The 18,200-nt window shown below is 48.4% G+C and overlaps 2 protein-coding genes across 7 annotated transcripts in view; one reads left to right on the top strand and one right to left on the bottom strand.

The window, feature by feature from the left end:
• The first annotated feature begins 2,232 nt into the window (after nucleotides 1-2,232).
• Nucleotides 2,233-18,200, top strand: part of CPSF4L (cleavage and polyadenylation specific factor 4 like) — a 25,954-nt gene continuing 9,986 nt past the window's right edge. Inside the window, exons 1-8 of one of the 3 annotated variants that reach the window (XM_029080087.2) lie at nucleotides 2,233-2,423; nucleotides 3,011-3,061; nucleotides 4,028-4,180; nucleotides 9,134-9,229; nucleotides 10,443-10,536; nucleotides 11,786-11,828; nucleotides 12,576-12,764; nucleotides 15,577-16,152. In XM_029080087.2, coding sequence (XP_028935920.2) covers nucleotides 2,252-2,423; nucleotides 3,011-3,061; nucleotides 4,028-4,180; nucleotides 9,134-9,229; nucleotides 10,443-10,536; nucleotides 11,786-11,828; nucleotides 12,576-12,764; nucleotides 15,577-15,645 — 867 coding nt within the window. In that variant the 5' untranslated portion in view covers nucleotides 2,233-2,251 and the 3' untranslated portion in view covers nucleotides 15,646-16,152. Of the gene's footprint in view, nucleotides 2,424-3,010; nucleotides 3,062-4,027; nucleotides 4,181-9,133; nucleotides 9,230-10,442; nucleotides 10,537-11,785; nucleotides 11,829-12,575; nucleotides 12,765-15,576; nucleotides 16,153-18,200 lie in introns of those variants that run through there. The other 2 variants (XM_029080086.2, XM_029080090.2) reach the window with 2 other exon arrangements.
• Nucleotides 17,231-18,200, bottom strand: part of C15H17orf80 (chromosome 15 C17orf80 homolog) — a 26,087-nt gene continuing 25,117 nt past the window's right edge. For all 4 annotated transcript variants that reach the window (XM_007657509.3, XM_007657510.2, XM_007657511.2 and 1 more), the window contains one exon: nucleotides 17,231-17,411. In XM_007657509.3, coding sequence (XP_007655699.2) covers nucleotides 17,385-17,411 — 27 coding nt within the window. In that variant the 3' untranslated portion in view covers nucleotides 17,231-17,384. The remainder of the gene's footprint in view (nucleotides 17,412-18,200) is intronic.

The raw sequence follows: 18,200 nt of genomic DNA, 5'->3' as shown, positions 1-18,200 counted from the left end.
GTACTCATTTAGCACTCACTATGTGCTGGGCACTGTGCTAATCCCCATTTGACAGATGAGGGAACTGAGGCCCAGAGGAGTGAAACGACTTGCCCAAGGTCACACAGCAGACAAGTGGAAGAGCCGGGATTAGATTGAATCGGTCTGCCACTACAGGCTTCCTTACCGTGAGAATTGGTCCTGGCCTAGGGACCATCAGGTCTTGGGACCAACCGGCCTAGAGACGATCCAGCCCAGCGGCTTCTTGGGGTTTGACCCGAAAGGAAACCCTCAACGCCATTTCGCAATCCTGTCATTTGGCAACACACTGAGACGGAGAGTCTGAGAAAAAGGGAGGTCTAGCGGAAAGAGCACAGGCTGGGGAGTCGGTGGATTTAGCTTCACTGGCTTCGTCTATCTTGCCCAAGTCCTGCCTCTGGCCCGGAATGCCCTCTCTCCTCATGACTGGCAGACAACGACTCTCCCCTACTTCAAAGCCTTATTGAAGACACATCTCCTCCAAGAGGCCTTCCCTCACTGAGTCCTCATTTTCTTTCCACTCCTTTCTGCTGACTTGCTTCTTTTATTCTTCCCCCCCCCCCCGCTCCCAGCCCCACAGCACTTAGGTCGATATCTGTAATATATTTATTTATATGAATGTATGTCTCCTAGACTGTAAGCTCTCTGTGGGCAGGCAATGTGTCTGTTTATGTTTGTATTGTACTCTCCCAAGCACTTAGTACAATGCTCTGCACCCAGTAAGCGCTCAATAAATGGGATTTGATTGACTGTCTGACTGGTGCTGGAAGATCCATGCATCTTTCCCTACCGGAGAACATGTTATACTGAGAAGCTTCCTTTCCTAGTGGTTAGACCAAGGGCCTGGGAATCAGAAGAACCTGGCTTCTAATCCCAGCTCCACCTCTGTGATTTGGGACAAGTCACTTCACTTCTCTGGGCCTCAGTTTTCTCATCGGTAAAATGGGGATGACATATAGGTTGGCTCAGTGGAAAGAGCCCGGGCTTGGGAGTCAGAGGTCATGGGCTCGAATCCCAGCTCTGCCACTTGTCAGCTGTGTGACTGTGGGCAAGTCACTTTGCTTCTCGGTGCCTCAGTGACCTTATCTGTAAAATGGGGATTAAGACTATGAGCCTCACGTGGGACAACCTGATTACCCTGTATCTACCCCAGCACTTAGAACAGTGCTCTGCACCTAGTAAGTGCTTAACAAATACCAACATTATTATATCTGTTCTCCTTCCTACTTACACTGGGAGCCCCATGTGGGATAGGAACTGTGTCTGATATGATTATCTCTAGTGCTTAGTACAGGGCTTGGCACACCAGTGCTTAACAGATACAACAGTTTTTATTATAATCATTATTATTACTGTGGGGGTGTGAACCCTGGTGTGTTAGATTTAGACAGGAAGCCCCATTTGGGACAGGGATTGTGTTCAAAATGATTATCTTATATCTACCCCAGTGCTTAGGTGTTTATATATAAATATATGGTAACGTCTATCTCCTCCTCCCAAACTGTCAGCTCAATATGTGCAGGGAACGTGTCTGCTAATTCTGTTGTATTAAACTCTCTCACGTGCTGAGTACAGTGCTCTGCTCATAGTAAGTGCTCAATAAATACGATTGATTCATTGACTGGTACAGAATAAGTGCTTAACAAGTACTATCATTATTATTAGCTTGCTCTATCGTAAGTGCTTTACAAGTTCGAGTCAGTCAGTCATTTGTATTTATTGAGCTCTTACTGTGTGCAGAGCACTGTAGTCAAAGCTTGGGAGAGTACAATATAACAATAAACATGGACCTACCCCACCCACAACGAGCTTACAGCCTAGAGGGGGAAACAGACATTAATATAAACAAATAAATTACAGATATACCTCTAAGTACAGTCGGGCTAGGATGGGGGATGAATAAAGAGAGCAAGTCACGGAGACTCAGAAGGGAGTGTCAGTATTTATTGAGCGCTTACTGTGTGCAGAGCACTGTACTAAGCTCTTGGGAGTGTACAGTGTAACAATAGACACATTTCCTACCCGCAACAAGTTTACAATGTGGGGGTTGGAGGGCACATAGTAAGTGCTTAATGGGTTCAACTATTATAATTGTTTTTATTGTTATTATGTGAAGGGGTGGAGAAGAATAACTGCCTGCTTTGCTGGCTTTCTCCTCAGTGGAGGCAGAGGAAAGCCCTGATTCCCATCTGGGGATGGGAATTTCTCATCAGCCCCTAGAGCCCCTTGATTAATGACATTGGATTCACCTGGAGAGGAAGGTTTGAAGCCCACGAGGTGGCTCGGCTTCTGCTCTAGGAAAATGCAGGAGCTCATTGCTGGTGTGGAGAAGATTGTGTTTGACTTGGAGGCCGATGTGGAGCAGCAGAAGGGCACTGGCCTTCTGCCCTTTCTGGGCATGGACAGTGAGTGTGGGCAGCGGTCAGTGACCAGGACCAGAGGGTGGAGGAAGAGGGATGGGAGGGAAATGGTAATAGTAATAATAATTGTCATATTTGTTAAGTGCTTATTATGTGACAAGCACTGTACTGTTAGAGTAGATGCAAGGTAGTTTGGTTGGGCACAGTCCCTTTCCCACATATGGCTCAGTCTTAATCCCCATTTTACAGACGAGGCACGGAGAAGTTAAGTGACCTGTGCAAGGTCACACAGCTGACAAGTGGAGAGCTGGGATTGGAACCCAGGTCCTTCTGACTCCCAGGCCTGTGCTGTATCCACTAGATCCAGGGGGTTAGGAGGAAAGTAGGAGAAGCATTCATGTCAGCTGGGAGGGATGGTTCCCTCCTGTTTGGTTGGGGAGAGGGGCTACAGTCAGAAACCCTATGACCACCAAGTAGTCTACCCCTCTTCTGGGAGCGACGGACCGTGGAGTAGCAGGGCTTGAGACCTTAGGGGCTTTGAGGGGCACCGTTCTGAGGGAATCAGGGAATCCTGCTGAAGGGAAACTAAGGCAGAGCGTGAGGATGACAGCAATGGGTCTCTCTGCTTCCAGAGTCCAGGGCAGCTGTTTGCAATTTCTTTCTCAAAGGCCTATGTGGGAAAGGTGAGTTGTGGGTGACTGGGCAAAGATATCTCTCTCCTTGCCTGGCTTTGTGTATGGGGGATTACCTGCCCCACTCCCTCTTTCCCTGCCTGGGTTTGTGGTGGGGTGAGGAGAGGCACCTTTCCTTCTAGGAAGTTAAGTAATATTAGCTCCCCCCCTGAACACACACTTTTTAAATGTTATTTAAGAGCTTACAGACACTGTCTTAAGCACTTGGGTAAATACAGTTTAATCAGGTTGGACACAGTCCATGTCCCACTTGGGGTTCCCAATCTATCCCCATTTTAAAGATGAGGTAACTGAGGCTCAATGAAGTGATTTGCCCAAGGTCATACAGCAGACAAGTGGTGGAGCCAGGATTAGAACCCATGAACCTCTGACTCCCAAGCCTGTGCTTTTTCCACTAGGCCACGCAGCGTCTTCCTGCTTGGGGGACAGAGGTGCTTTGTGAGCACATCAGAAGCGGCCAGTAGGAGGCCAAGGCGTCCGCCAAGTAGTGCCAGTGCTCCCTGGGGTGACTGAGGAAGAAGAGGCATTGGTGGGGGTCCCAGAGCGGTGGGTCTGTCTGAGTGGGTGTCCTGGGGTGATGCGGGTGACTGGGGAGGGTCCAGCAAGGGCTGCTCCTTTTCAGTTGGAGACTGTGCCCTTTCAGGCCCCTCAGCGGGGAGAAGACAGTGGTCCGCAAACACTGGCTGTGGGGCCCGGGGGATGGTGGGAGCAGCTGGTCAAGGGTCCTGGGGTGGTGGGCAAGGCTGAGCAGAGACCCCCCCACCCCAGGGGCCAATGGGGAATGCTGCCATCCAGGTGGGCCGGGCCCTTTCTGGCCCCTAAGCGGGTGGAAGATGGCAGTCGGCAAATACTGCCGGTAGGCATTCCGGGATGGTGGGTGAAGCTGGGTGGGGATCCCTGGGCCCTGGATGAGGCCGAGCAGAGTCTCCCAGGGGCCGATGTGCTGTTTTTGCCCAGGTGGGCTCTGTCCTTTCCGACACCTAAGCGGGGAGAAGACGGTGGTCTGCAAACACTGGCTGCGGGGGCTGTGCAAGAAGGGGGACCAGTGTGAGTTCCTGCACCAGTACGATGTCACCAAGATGCCCGAGTGCTACTTCTTCTCCAACTTCGGTAAGGGCACCTCCCCGGCCTGTGGAGAGCAGCGGGGCTGGAAGGTGGAGGGACGGGGCATCACTCTGAGGCTCGTCACCCCAGGAGGCTGCAGTGGGTAAAACCTGGCAGTGCGTTGGGCAGGTCTGCTCAAAGTCTCCTCTGCCAGACTTGGAGTAGCCCTCTGTCCGTGTCAGGTGGGTCTAACAACTCTCTGTGCTCCTTCCTGCCTCCGGCCCAATTCCCACTCTTCTGAGTTCCCCAGGTCAGTCTCCACCTCCCCTTTTTTTATTGGTATATGTAATAATCATAATAATTGTGGTATTTAAGTACTTACTATGTGCTAGGCACCGAACTAAGCGCTGGGGTGGATTCAAGCAAATCACGGTCGGGACTGTCCCAGGTGGGGCTCACAATCTCAATCTCCATTTTACAGATGAGGAAACTGAGGCCCAGAGAATAATAATAATTGTGGTATTTGTTAATCAGTTAATATGTCCCAGGCACCATACTAAGCACTGGGGGGGATGCAAGAAGATGGGGTTGGACTCAGTCCCTGTCCCACGTGGGGTTCACAGTCTCAATGCCCATTTTATAGATGAGGTAAGTGATGCACAGAGTAGTGAAGTGATTTGCCCAAGGTTACATAGCAGACCACTGGAAGAGTCAGGATTAGAACCCATGACTTTCTGACTTCCTGGCCCATGTTCTTAAGCACTTACTAGGTTGCAGGTCCTGTTCTGAGTCCTGGGGTAGATATAAACTAATCAGGCTGGCCATAATGCATGGAGATCACAGTTTTAATCCCTACTCTATAGACAAGGAACGGAGGCTTAGAGAAGTGAAGGGATTTGCTCAAGGCCATACAGAAGACAAGTGGTAGAGCTGGGATTAGAACCTAGGTCCTTCTGACTCCCAGGCCTGTTCTCTAGCCACTAACCCACACTGCTTTTTTCTGCTCTCCACCGGAGAGATGGTGAGGGGTTGGGGTCTCTTGCCAGTGACGTTTTCTTCGGAATTTGGTTGGGGAGGAGCCCCGAGGGGGAAAAAAATCTTTCTTGAATTTCCCCCCAACTCCATCGGGCCACCTTCAAACCCAGGCCTCAATCGGAGTCAGTCTTTCTTCCTCCAGCCAGAAACCGGCCCCGCCCGCCCGCCCCAAGTTGGGTCCAGCAGGGCATAATTCCAGTCCCTTAAGGTCAGCCTAGTGAAGACAAGTCACGGCCCCCTCTCATGGGGTGGCAGCGAGGGGTCATGGGGAGCTCTTCCTCTCTGGTTTGGGGGACAACAGGGCAGATAATGGTGGGCTGGCACCGCCTGCCGCCTGTAAGGAGAGTGTGTGGCAGGACCCCCAGGCCCTGGGGTTGATCTAGAGTAAAATGTCCCTGCTTGTCAGAGAGATGAGCCTTTGGGGGCACTTATGTATATATCTGTAATTTTATTTATTTGTATTGATGTCTGCCTCCTTCCCTCTAGACTGTAAGTGCATTGAGGGCAGGAACTGTCACTGTTCGTTGTAGTTAGAGAGTAGTTAGAGAAGCAGCGTGGCTCAGTGGAAAGAGCACGGGCTTTGGAGTCATGGCTCATGAGTTCGAATCCCAGCTCTGCCACTTGTCGGCTGTGTGACTGTGGGCAAGTCACTTAGCTTCTCTGTGCCTCAGTTCCCTCATCTGTAAAATGGGGATTAAGACTGTGAGCCCCACGTGGGACAACCTGATTCCCCTATGTCTACCCCAGCGCTTAGAACAGTGCTCGGCACATAGTAAGCGCTTAACAAATACCAACATTATTATTATTATTATTGTGTGACTGTGGGCAAGTCACTTAACTTCTCTGTGCCTCAGTTCCCTCATCTGTAAAATGGGGATTAAGACTGTGAGCCCCACGTGGGACAGCCTGATTCCCCTGTGTTTACCCCAGCGCTTAGAACAGTGCTCTGCACATAGTAAGCGCTTAACAAATACCAACGTTATTATTATTATTAGTTTTCCAAGCACTAAATACAGTGCTCTGCACTCAGTAAGTGCCCAGTAAATAAGATCGAATGAAGAAATGGGGCATTTCAAGCAGACTTGGGGTTTGAGAGTTGCTGTGGGACTGGTCTGCTTCATTCATTCAGTCATCTTTATTGTGTCCTTAATGTGTTCATTTCCCTGTACTAAGCACTGTGGAGAGTACAGTTATAATAAGCCGACACATTGCCCACAACAAACTTGCAGTGTAGAGGAAGAGACAGATATTAATATCAATAAAAAATCACAGATGTGGACACAGGTGCTGTGGAACTGGGAGGGGGGGATGAACATAGGGCAACAGGGTGACGGAGAAGGAAGTGGGAGATGAGGAAAGGAGGACGCAGTTAGGGAAGACCTCTTGGTGGACATGTGCTTTCAGCAAGGCTTTGAGGTGGGGGAGAAGAATCGTCTGTTAGATCTGAGGAGGGAAGGCGTTCCAGTCTTGAGGCAGGATGTGGGTGAGGGGTCAGTGGCGAGGTAGATGAGTTCGAGGAACGTGAGAAGCTTAGCACTGAGGGAAGTGTGCTGGCCGAGTTGGAGTTAGGAGAGTAATGAAGTGAGGTAGGAGGGGGCAAGGTGTTTCAGTGCTTTGGTGAGGAGTTTCTGTCTGTTGTGGAGGTGGATGGGCAACCGCTAGAGGTTCTTGATGAGTGGAGAAATGTGGCCTGAACTTCTTTTGTAAAAAAAAAAATGATCCGGGCAGCAGAGTAAAGTATGGACTGGAGTGGGGAGAGACAGGTGGCAGGGAGGTCAGCAAAGAGGCTGATAGAGTCTGCTGATAGAGTCTGATCGATTAGACTGTAAGCCCGTCAAAGGGCAGGGACTGTCTCTATCTGTTACCGATTTGTACATTCCAAGCGCTTAGTACAGTGCTCTGCACATAGTAAGCGCTCAGTAAATACTATTGAATGAATAAAGTAATCAAGGTGGGAGAGGATGAGTGATTGTACTGCCACCCTGCACATATGGCCGAAGGATCTGGGGACCTTCCTGGTCCTGGAAGAGAAGCAGTGTGGCTTAATGGAAAGAGCATGGGCTTGGGAGTCAGAAGGGCCTGGCTTCTAATTCCTGCTCCACCACTTGTCTACTGGGTGACCTTTGGGATGTCACTTCATTCCTTTGTGCCCCAGTGCCCTCATCTGTAAAATGGGGATTAAAACCATGTGCCCCATATGGGTCAGGGACTGTTTCCTACCTGATGAGCTTGTATCTACCCCTGTGCTTAGTATAGTGCCTGGCATTTAGTAAGAGCTTAACAAATACCTTAAAAAAATTAAATACAATTGAATGCAAAAGGCAACCAAGCTTCTGCTCCTCCCTGATGAGTCTTGAGCTCCCTCTCTAGGCAGCAAGTTCACCTCAGAGTCAGTTTGTCAATTGTATTTACTGAGTGTTTTTACTGTGTACAGAGCATTTGGGAGAGTACAATACAACAATATAACTGACGGGTTCCCTAAATCAATAGAGTTAGTATCCTTGCAGGACAGCAGGCTGGAATGCTGGTGACCTTTATTGTTTGTTGCTAATAATACTTGTGGAATCTACTAAGTACTTACTATGTGCTAAGCCCTGAGGCAGAAGCAATAGAATCAGATCACACAATCCCGGCCCCACATGGGGCTCACAGTTTTAAGGGGAGGGAGAACAGGTTTTGAATCACTATTTGACAGAAGCACAGGGTAGTGAAGTGACTTGCCTAAGATCACTCAGCAGGCAAACCAATCAGTCAATCAGTGGTATTTATTGAGTGCTGACTAAGCAGAGCACTGTACTTAGCGGTTGGGAGAGAATAATACAATGGAGTTGGCATACACATTCCCCACCCACAGTAATTTCTACAGTTTGGAGTGGGAGACAGACATTAAATAATTTATAATATACGTTAAGGATACATACACAAGCGCTGTAAACTGGGAAGATTAGAAACTGATCAGGGAAGACACCTTGGAGGAGATGTGATTTCAGAAGAGCTTTGAAAATGGGGATGGTGGTTACAGCTTGGTGAGGACATCATGTATATACTGTGATAAGTGCGTCTGCCGGTGAATTGAAAAGAAGCTCATGGATAATGGGAAGAACAGAAACTTACGGGGAAGTCTAATGTGGGGATGGGGATGGGATGGCCTGGTGGAGCTGAGATTAGAATTTAGGTCCTCTGCCTCTCCAGCCGGTGCTCTTCCCATTAGCCCTTGCTGTTTTGTTACTGCCAACAATAGATACCCCTAAACAGCAGTAATAGTATTAAGCACTCAGTACATGCAGAACACTGTACTAAGTGCCAGGAAAGTGTATACAGGTAGGAACGTAGACAGCCCCTATCCCTCAGGAGGCTCGCAAACCCCTCCAGGACCCTCTAGACTGTAAACTGTCTGCTGTGTTACCTTGGGCAAGTCACTTCACTTTTCTGAGTCTTGGTTCCCTCGTGTAAAATGGGGATTAAGACTGTGAGCCCCACCTGGGACATGGATTGGGTCCAATCTGAAAAACTTGTATTTATCCCAGTGCTTAGAACAGTGGCACATAGTGCTTAACAGATACCATAAAAGAATAATCTCAGATCTGGGTTTCTCATGGATTGGGGTTGATGGGAGAAACAGCATGGCCTAGTGGAAAGGAGCATGGGTCTGGACTCAGGGGACCTGGATTCTGATCCCAGCTCTTCTATTTGCTTGCTGTGTGACCTTGGGCAAGTCACTTCACTTCTCTGTGCCTCAGTTCCCTCAGCTGTAAAATGGAGATTAAATACCTGTTCTCCCTCCTACGTAAGCTATCCATACAGGACAGGGACTGTCTCTGACCTAATTAACTTGTTCCTACCCCAGCATTTAGAAAACTGCTTGACCCATAGCAAATATCACTAAAAAAAAAAGTTGAGAGATATTTCCCCAGTACTGAATATGGGAGGGGGCAGACCTTGGTGTAGGGGCAGGCAGCGGGTAAGCAGTCGGTTCTTTTTCAGGAAAATGCAGCAACAAGGAATGTCCTTTCTTGCACGTGGACCCTGCCTCTCGGCTTCGGGACTGCCCATGGTACAATCAAGGCTTCTGCAAGAATGGTGAGGCTCTACCCAGGGAATTGAGGGAGGGGGATTTTATCAATCAGTGGGGTTTATTCAGCACTTACTGTGGGAATCAGCATGGCCTAGTGGCAAGAACACGGGCTTGGGAATCAGAGGATGTGGGTTCTAATCCCAGGTCCCCCACCTGTCTGCTGTGTGACTTTGAGTGAGCCACTTTGCTTCTCTGGCCGCAGTACCCTCATCCATAAAATGAGGATTAAGACTCAGCCCCATATCGAACAAGGACTGTGTTCAACCCGATTAGCTTCTATCTACCCCAATACTTAGAATAGTGATTGCCACTTAGTAAGTGCTTAACGTGTATATTATTGTCAATAGAGTGCTGTACTAAACGCTTGGGAGGGTACCATACAATAGAGTTTGATAGATGTCATTCCTGCCCCCAAGGAGCCTACTATCTACAGGGAGAGACAGACCTTGAAATCAATTTCTGATAGGGTAAATAGAGTTTATGGCTGTATACCGAGTCTTTGCTGATGTCCTGCCTTCCTCCAACGAGACAGGGTCTTGGGGTGGGAGGTGGCTACTGGGAGCAGAAAGCTCGTTGCTTTGCTGTCCACCCCCCTCTTCCCCTGCTTCTTTTCAAAGTAAATTTCAGAACCCAAGCCAGGCCCCCATCACAGCTTGTCCTGAGCTAAATCTCCTTGGTCTGGATCTACTCCCTCTCCCTTTGTGTTCCTCTGTCTCTCTGTCCTCCCCCCTTCTCTTTCTCTTTCTCTCTCTCCCCCCGACTTCTCTCTTTCTTTCTTTCTCTCTCCCTCTTCTCTCTTTCTCTCTCCCCCTTCTCTCTTTCTCTCTCCCCCTTTTTTCTCTCTCCCTCTCCCCCTTCCCTCTCTCCCTCTCCCCCTTCCCTCTCTCCCTCTCGCCTTTCTCTCTCTGTCTCCCTTCTTTCCCTCCATCTCTCTCCATCACTCTCCTTACAGTATTTGTTTTATTGTCCTCTCCCAAGCACTTAATACAGTGCTCTGCAGACAGTGCTCAATTAACTCATTCATTCAATTGTATTTACTAAGCACTTTCTATGTGCAGAGCACTGTACTAAGCCCTTGGAAAGTAAAATTTGGCAACAGATAGAGACAATCCCTACCCAACAAAGGGCTCACACTCTAGGAGGAAGAGACAGACAACAAAACAAAACAAGTAGACAGGTAGGTAAATACCACTTATGGATTGCTTGATCTGCCCACAGGTCCCCTGTGCAAATACCAGCACACCCGTCGAGTGATGTGTATCAACTACCTCGTCGGCTTCTGCCCGGCAGGACCCAAGTGCAAGTTCATGCAGTAAGGACTCCCAAAGCACTCCAAGGGGTGGGGGAGAAGATTGGCTTCTCACCTGGTCGCTAGGCTTGTGACTTGATCAAGTAGACTGATTCAGTCGTATTTATTCAGCGCTTACTGTGTTCAGAGAACCATACTAAGTGCTTGGGAGAGTACAATGAAGCATACAAATTCCCTGCCCGTAATACTCTGACCATCTGGAGGGGGAGACATGAATAAAAATATATAAATTACAGATCTAAACATAAGTGCTGCAGGGCAGGGAGGAGGGATGATTGAAGGGAGCACATCAGGGCAACGCAGAAGGAAGAGGGAGACGAGGAAAAGGAGGGGTTAGGAAAGACCTCTTGGTCTGTCAGGCCAGATGGATATCACCCCTGAGCTGTGTCTGTGAGGCTTGTTAGTGGATAATTGCTCAATATTCCAGATTTGGAATATCCCCCTGAACCCCACAGCTCAGGATGAGTCTGTCACCAGCCATCAGACCTCATTCATTCATTCAATAGTATTTATTGAGCGCTTACTATGTGCAGAGCACTGTACTAAGCACTTGGAACGTACAAATCGGTAACAGATAGAGACAGTCCCTGCCCTTTGACGGGCTTACAGTCTAATCGGGGGAGACAGACAGACAAGAACAATGGCATTAAATAGAATCAAGGGGAAGAACATCTCATTAAAACAATAGCAAATAAATAGTCAAGGTGATGTACATCTCATTAACAAAATAAATATGGTAATGAAGATATATACAGTTGAGCGGTCGAGTACAGTGCTGAGGAGATGGGACGGGAGAGGGGGAGGAGCAGAGGGAAAGGGGAGAGAAGAGGGTTTAGCTGCGGAGAGGTTGGGGGGGTAAAGGGAGCAGAGGGAAAAGGGGCGCTAAGTCTGGGAAGGCCTCGACACTCTCCGTTTCTGGGCACTTGCTTGGTTCAGCTGCCCTTATCCCAGCCACAATCACCTTTGGGGCCTTTGGTCTTCGGAGGTGTTGGGGAGGTTGTGCCCCCCACCCCCACCCTGGCATTTCATTCCTTCTGCCCCGGGTGCGGGGGGCTGCTGGAGGAATGGGTGGGAAGCATCCAAGTGCCAACCTAGAGTCCTAGAGTCTGGGCCGCCTGAAGCTAGCTTACTACCCCTCAACCCCTCCCCCTGAAGCTAGCTTACTCCCCCTCCCACTCAGAAGAGAAGCCTGGGGTCCCTGGTTAGGTAGCGTTGAGTGGCTGGGTGCTTCATCAGTCTCTGCTTTTTTCAGTCCCAAGATGAATCTGCTGCTGGGAAACCAGGATAACTTCAAGGTGAGTTTGGGGAGCGGCTGAGGATTCCTAAATCATTCCCACTTTTTTTTTGAGGGGCCATCTACATTTAGATCTCCACCCCCACCTGACCTTTCAGCCCCATTTTTCCCAGCTGAATCTCACACTGGTCTCTTGGAACCTCTTCCTCCTTGTGTTTTTTAAACTGTTCTCTAAACCTTCTAGTTAAAGGACACCCGTGTCTTTCATTCATTCATTCAATCGTATTTATAAATAATCGTATTTATTGAGTGCTTACTGTGTGTAGAGCACTGTACTAAGCGCTTGGAAAGTACAATTTGGCCACAGTCTTCAGTCTGTCTGCTTTCCGCCCGTCTCTCTCTCAGATCATTTTGCATCTAGCGGGAACAAGCCAATGTCCTCGCCTCTTCATTCACCCAGACACAGGGTTAGTCAATCAGTCATATTTAAATAGGAATTAAGACTGTAAGCCATATGTGGGACAGGAGCTGTGTCCAACCCGATTATCTAGTATGTTTCCCAGCTCTTAGTACAGTGCCTGGCACATAGAGCTTAACAAATAAGATCATTATTATTACTATTATTATCAACCTGATTATAATCGCTATCCCAGTCCTCTCTTCTCCTCTCTCTTCCCTTCTCCTCTCTCAGTGCCCCCTCCTGCCCTCTCTTTCCTTTCTCCCCTCTCTTCCTTCTCTCTCCTAGACCTCACAGCGGGCAAATTCAGGATCCCACTTGCCAGCTAACTTGCTTCCCTGTGTACTTCAGAGCCAGGCTCCAGGACCAGCACCCCTAACCTCTGCTGGGAGCATCTCTTCGAAGGACTCCAGCGTGGACCGCCTGCCCCCGTCTCGCATCTCCGCCCTCCACTTCCTCCACTATCATCTGAGGACCCGGCATAACATGGCTCAGCCCTCCCCAAGCTTCAAACCCCTGCCTCAGATCACCTGCTTCAGGGTGAGTCGTGGGAATCCTGCTGATTTAGCCACTCTGGGAGATTATAAACCATTGGTCAGTTGAGGCTAAAGGACTGGAGGGAGGTGGAGTTGAGAGAAACCCGGTAGTTCATTATGGGAAATAATAATAGTTATTATGGTATTTGTTAAGCAATTACTATGTGCCAAGCACTGTTCTAAGGGCTGTGGTACATGCAAGGTAATCAGGTTGTCCCACATGGGGCTCACAGTCCTCATCCCCATTTTACAGATGAGGAAACTGAGGCCCAGAGAAGTAAAGTAACTTGCCTAAGGTCTCACACCAGAGAGAGGCAGGATTAGAACTCACATCCTGTCTCCCTGTAGAAATCAGAGCTAATAATCTTTGCATTGAATACGCTACAGCAAAACTGCACGTGAAGAGTTTTGCTTGAAAAGGAGGTGGTGGGTGGAGGATAGACCACTATACTTTATTACCCTCTCATTTATGGCTGCCGTTCGACTTCCACAATGCTCTCGTTCCTGGCAGGAAGAATATTTGCTATGGACCAGCCTTACAAACTTGGGATCTCTTGGGGCCTTGATACTTTTTTTAGGGAATGCTTGGATTTGAGCATGTCAAAACCTCTGCCCAACACTAATAATATCAATAATAATAGTATTTGTTAAGTGCTTACTATATTCCAAGCACTACACTAAGCGCTGGGGTGGGTACAAGCAAATCAGGTTGGACACAGTCCCTGTCCCACACGGGACTCAGTTTTAATCCCCGCTTTACAGATGTGGTAACCGAGGCACAGAGAAGTGATTTGTCCAAGATCACAAAGCAGAGAAGTGGTGGAACGGGAATTCAAACCCAGGTCCTTCTGACTGTCGGGCCTGTGGTCTATCCACTAGGCCATGCTATTTCCCTCGACGGTAAAGCTTGGGAGGGAAGGTTCAGTAAGTAGACACGCCCTTACTCTCTAGGAGTTTACAATTGAGCAATTCCACTGCACCCTTCAGCGATCAGCCCATTTTCTTATTCCCATTCCCGTTCAAACTCCGGGCACAGATTATTATTATCATTATTATTGCATCTGTTAAACGCTTACTGTGTGCTAAGCACTGGGATATATACGAGTTAATCAGGTCGCTCATAGTCTAAGAAGGAGGGAGGATGAGTAGATACCCCATTCTATCTCTTCCAACTCTACTTCTTCATCCATTAAAATCTGGTTTTCGCCCCCTTCTCGCTACTGAGACTGCATCCTGAAAGGTCAGTAAATAAATTGTATTTATTGGGCACTTACTGTGTGCAGAGCATGGTATTAAGCACTTGGGAGAGTGATACAACAATATAACAGATACATTCCCTGTCCATGACAAGTTTACAGTCTAGAGGGGGAGACACACATTAATATAAACAAATAAATTACAGATATGTACATAAGTCCTGAGGGCCTGGAAGGAGGGGCTGCATAAAGGGAGTAGGTCGGGCTACGCAGAAAGGAGGGGGAGAAGAGGAAATGAGGGCTTAGTCTAGGACGGACTCTTGGAGGAGATGTGCCTTCAATAAGCCTTTGAAAATGGGGAGAGTCATTGTAGGATATGAGGAGGGAGGGCGTTCCAGGCCACGGGCAGGACGTGGGAGAGAGGTCAGCCGTGAGATAAGACATGTTTGAGGTACAGTGAGAAGATTAGCAATAGAAGAGTGAAGTGGGTGGTCTGGATTGTAGTAGGAGAGTAGTGAGATGAGATAGGAGGGGCAAGGGGATGTAGTGCTTTAAAGCTGCTGGTGAGGAGTTCCCTGTTTGCAAAGGTGGATGGGCAACCCCCCGGCGGTTCTTGAGGAAGTGGGAAACGTGGGCTGAACGTTTTTGTTGAAAAACGATCCAGGCAGCAGAGTGAAGTATGGACTGGAGTCGGGAGAGACAGGAAATGAGGTCAGGAAAGAGGTTGATTAATCAAGTAATCCTCTACCCCAGCTCGCCCTCACTATTCTTCACCAGAACACCCCCTCACTGTGTCTCTTTTTCGAGTCTCTGACCTCTGACCCATGGCTTATGCCCCATCTCCAGTCTGGACCTCCCCCCCTCCTTCAGATCTGCCAGACCTATTCTCCCCATCCTCCAAACCTTCTGAAATTCCACCTCCCCCAGATGAATTTTTCTTTTCCCCAAGCCCCACTCTCACTGCAGCTTCAGTGTAGCACTGACAATATGTCATCGCATTAATATCTTGGCACTTCATTTTATTGGAAAATTACTTTATATCTGTCTCTGTTGGATAATAAGCTCCCTGTGGGCAAGGAACGTGACTTCTCTCTTGGCACAACACCCTGTCAGTCAATCAGTTGTATTTACTGAGAAGCAACATGGCTTAGTGGATAGAGCAGAGGCCTGGGAGTCAAAAGGACCTGGGTTCTAATTCTGGCTCCACCACTTGCTTGCAGTGTGACCTTGGGCAAGTCACTTCACTTCTCTGGGCCTCATTACCTCATCTGTAAAAGGGGGATTAAGACTGTGAACCCCAAGTGGGACAACCCCATTGACTTGTATCTACTCCAGTGCTTAGAACAGTGATTGGCACATGTGTTTAACAAGTACTGTACTTCTTATTATTTACTGAGCACTTACTGTATGCAGAGCACTGTACTAAGTGCTTGGGAGAGTACCATATAACAATAAACCGGGCTCAAACAACACTATTGCTTGATTTATCAGTCAGTCCTTTGGGCTGAACAGGAACTGTATTTGTTGGGTTAAAACCAGACAGGGTGCTAACATGGCTTCCTCTCTGGGACATGCTACGTCCGAAAGAAGCCAGAGCAAATGTCCTCTCTTCCTTTTCAGTGTGGAGGAAAGGGCCACTACGCCAACAAGTGTGGGAAGATTTCCACGGGACCACTTAAAGGAGAATAACTTAAGATCCAGGTGACCAGAGCCCTCTGTCAAATAGCCCATACAGTTCTGGATGCTCAAATTAAGTTCCCTTAATTTTTAGGGTCTGGTTCTAGGCGAGAGAACCAGACCCGCCAAGTCCTCAGCCCATTTTGTCTAGCACCTGTCACTTGTTCAGTGCCTAGGAGAAGGGAACAGAAGTCACACAGCTTTGATTAATGCCATTTTCCAGCTCTGGGGATGCTGCGATAGACCATCCACTGGCAGGGAAAATAAACCACTTCCTCTGTACCGAGGTGAATATCTGCTCCTCAGGAGGCAGTGAGCGTCACAACTATTTTTTAGCCCGCTTCAAACGGACCGCTGGTGGTTGAATCGGTTTCCCACGGGAAGAAAGGAGCAGAGGCCCCATCTGTTTACCATAGTGAATTGGGCAAGCCTGAAACGTGGAAGACATTTGTCTTGCTCCTGCTCTTAGAAGCCCCGATGTAGCCTTGGCATTATCTGATAGAATTTTCAAGCACGAGAGTTGCACTGTCTGGCTTTTTGCTTAAATAGAGGGAAGGACAGAAGGAGCAAAGTTCTGAGGCCTTCACCCTCATCCACCCTCTTAGGTGGTCTGCGTCGCTCCCTCCACCTGGTAGGCGCATCTCCCCAAAGCAAGCTAACTTTGGGCTAGTTGTTTCTGGCAGTCATCCTCTTTCTCACCCCGGGGGAGGGAACTGTGCATCCTTGTTGCTGAGTTTTTCCTCCCCACCGCCCCCACACGCTTTGTGCCTTCCATGACTGTCCCTTTGCACAGGGTAAGAACTCTGTAGGAAGCAGCATGGCGTAGTGGATAGAGCCTGGGCCTGGGAGTCAGAAAGTCATGGGTTCTAAATCCTGGCTCTGCCACTTGTCTGCTGTGGGGCTTTAGGCAAGTCACTTCCACTTCACTGTGTCTCAGTTCCCTTTCTCGGTAAAATGGGGATTAAGACTGTGAGCCCCATGCAGGGCAGGGACTGTGTCCAACCCGATTTGCTTGTATCCACTCCAGGGCTCAGGACAGTGCCTGGCGCATCGTACACGCTTAGCAAATACTAGTTGTTATTAACTCTTGTTTTTGGTTAGAATTGTGGAATCAGAAACACAGGTTCAAGTCTGCCCTTGCAGATTTCCAAAACCACCCAGTTTGTTCGAACTTGGTGGTTGGTGGTTCAAGCTAACCACCCTGAGGGCAGTTATATGTTCCATGGCTAGCCTGACTTCCCGATGACCTTTATCAGTCCAATGATTTTGGCTAGAACAGTCTGCAAAATATCATTTGGCTAGAACCAGACTCCAATGAGTTAAGTGAGCATAATTAGAACAGTGTTTGGCACATAGTAAGCGCTTAACAAATACCAATATTATTATAATTATAACAGGGCAGGGGCTCATCCTCTCCTCCTAATCTCGCTCTTTGAGATCATACACAACTCCAGCTTGGCGGTTACAGGAGGGGAAAGCAAGTCAGTGGAACAACTCCCACTTATGGGCCTAAGTCTTGTCCGTTCAGCATCGGCTAGCCGAGGACTCGCTCGAGGGCACACAGAAGAGAGGATAAATAGGCTTGCTAGACAAAACGTTCAGGTTTCACAGGTGTATTCTTCACCTCCAGCCCCTCCCTGCCCCAGTGCCAAAATTATAAGTCTTCCCATGGAGGAGTCAGATTTTCTCCCTTGATGATTTCCTGCTTCCTGGCCCCGGTGGCTTTGGTTTTGTCTGGCATGCTGTCCAGATCAGTGATGCTTGTGCCAGTGTGGGAGCTATTTGAGAAAGAGAGAAACAGATATGAGTGTGAGAAGCCATAACGGAAGTACAAAAGTTGTCAATGTCCGTGTTGGAATTTTATATTCTAAGTACATATTGTCAGTTTGTTCTCTCCCAAGTGCTTAGTACAGTGCTTTGCTCATAGTAAGCGCTCAATAAATACGATTGAATAAATGAATAACTCTGGATAGGAGTTCTGTCTCACTTCTAGTTCTCAAAAGATCCAGGTTTGGTTCTCCTCCTCCTCCTTTTCCTGACCCCCGACCTCTGCCCGGTTAAGACTTCCTTCTGGACTGAAGCCAGGTCCCTCCCCACCACTGGAAGAAAGGGGAAGGTGTTTGAAGGAAGGAATGACAGTTGATTAGCAGGAGTGGCAATTAACAAGATGACAGCTGGAGCTGGTTGCAGTGAAATGTTAGACTTTGCTCTATGTCTCCCTCACCCATGCTAAGCTAGCCCAGCTCTGACTTTTCCAGCCATGCTCATGAACTTCACTTTGTTCTTTGACGTGTCTCACTAAGGCTTCCTTTTTCACCTCCTGGAATGGTCTCTTTAAGGACTCAGATTACCATCAATGGTAATTTTTTTATGGTATTTTGATAAGCACTTACTATGTGCCAGGCCCTGTACTTTAATGCTGGGGTAGATACCAGGTTGTCAGATAAGACACTGTGTCTCACATGGAGCTCACAGTCTTAATCCCCATTTTACAGATGAGGGAACTGAGGTACAGAGAAGGGAAGTGGCTTACACAAGGTTACACAGCAGTTAAGGGGAGGAGCCTG

Source organism: Ornithorhynchus anatinus, chromosome 15, assembly GCF_004115215.2.
Source record: "Ornithorhynchus anatinus isolate Pmale09 chromosome 15, mOrnAna1.pri.v4, whole genome shotgun sequence".
NCBI classification, from domain to species: Eukaryota; Metazoa; Chordata; class Mammalia; order Monotremata; family Ornithorhynchidae; genus Ornithorhynchus; species Ornithorhynchus anatinus.
The sequence above is the reverse complement of the archived record's forward strand: the minus strand, read 5'-3'. Positions and strand labels throughout refer to the sequence as shown.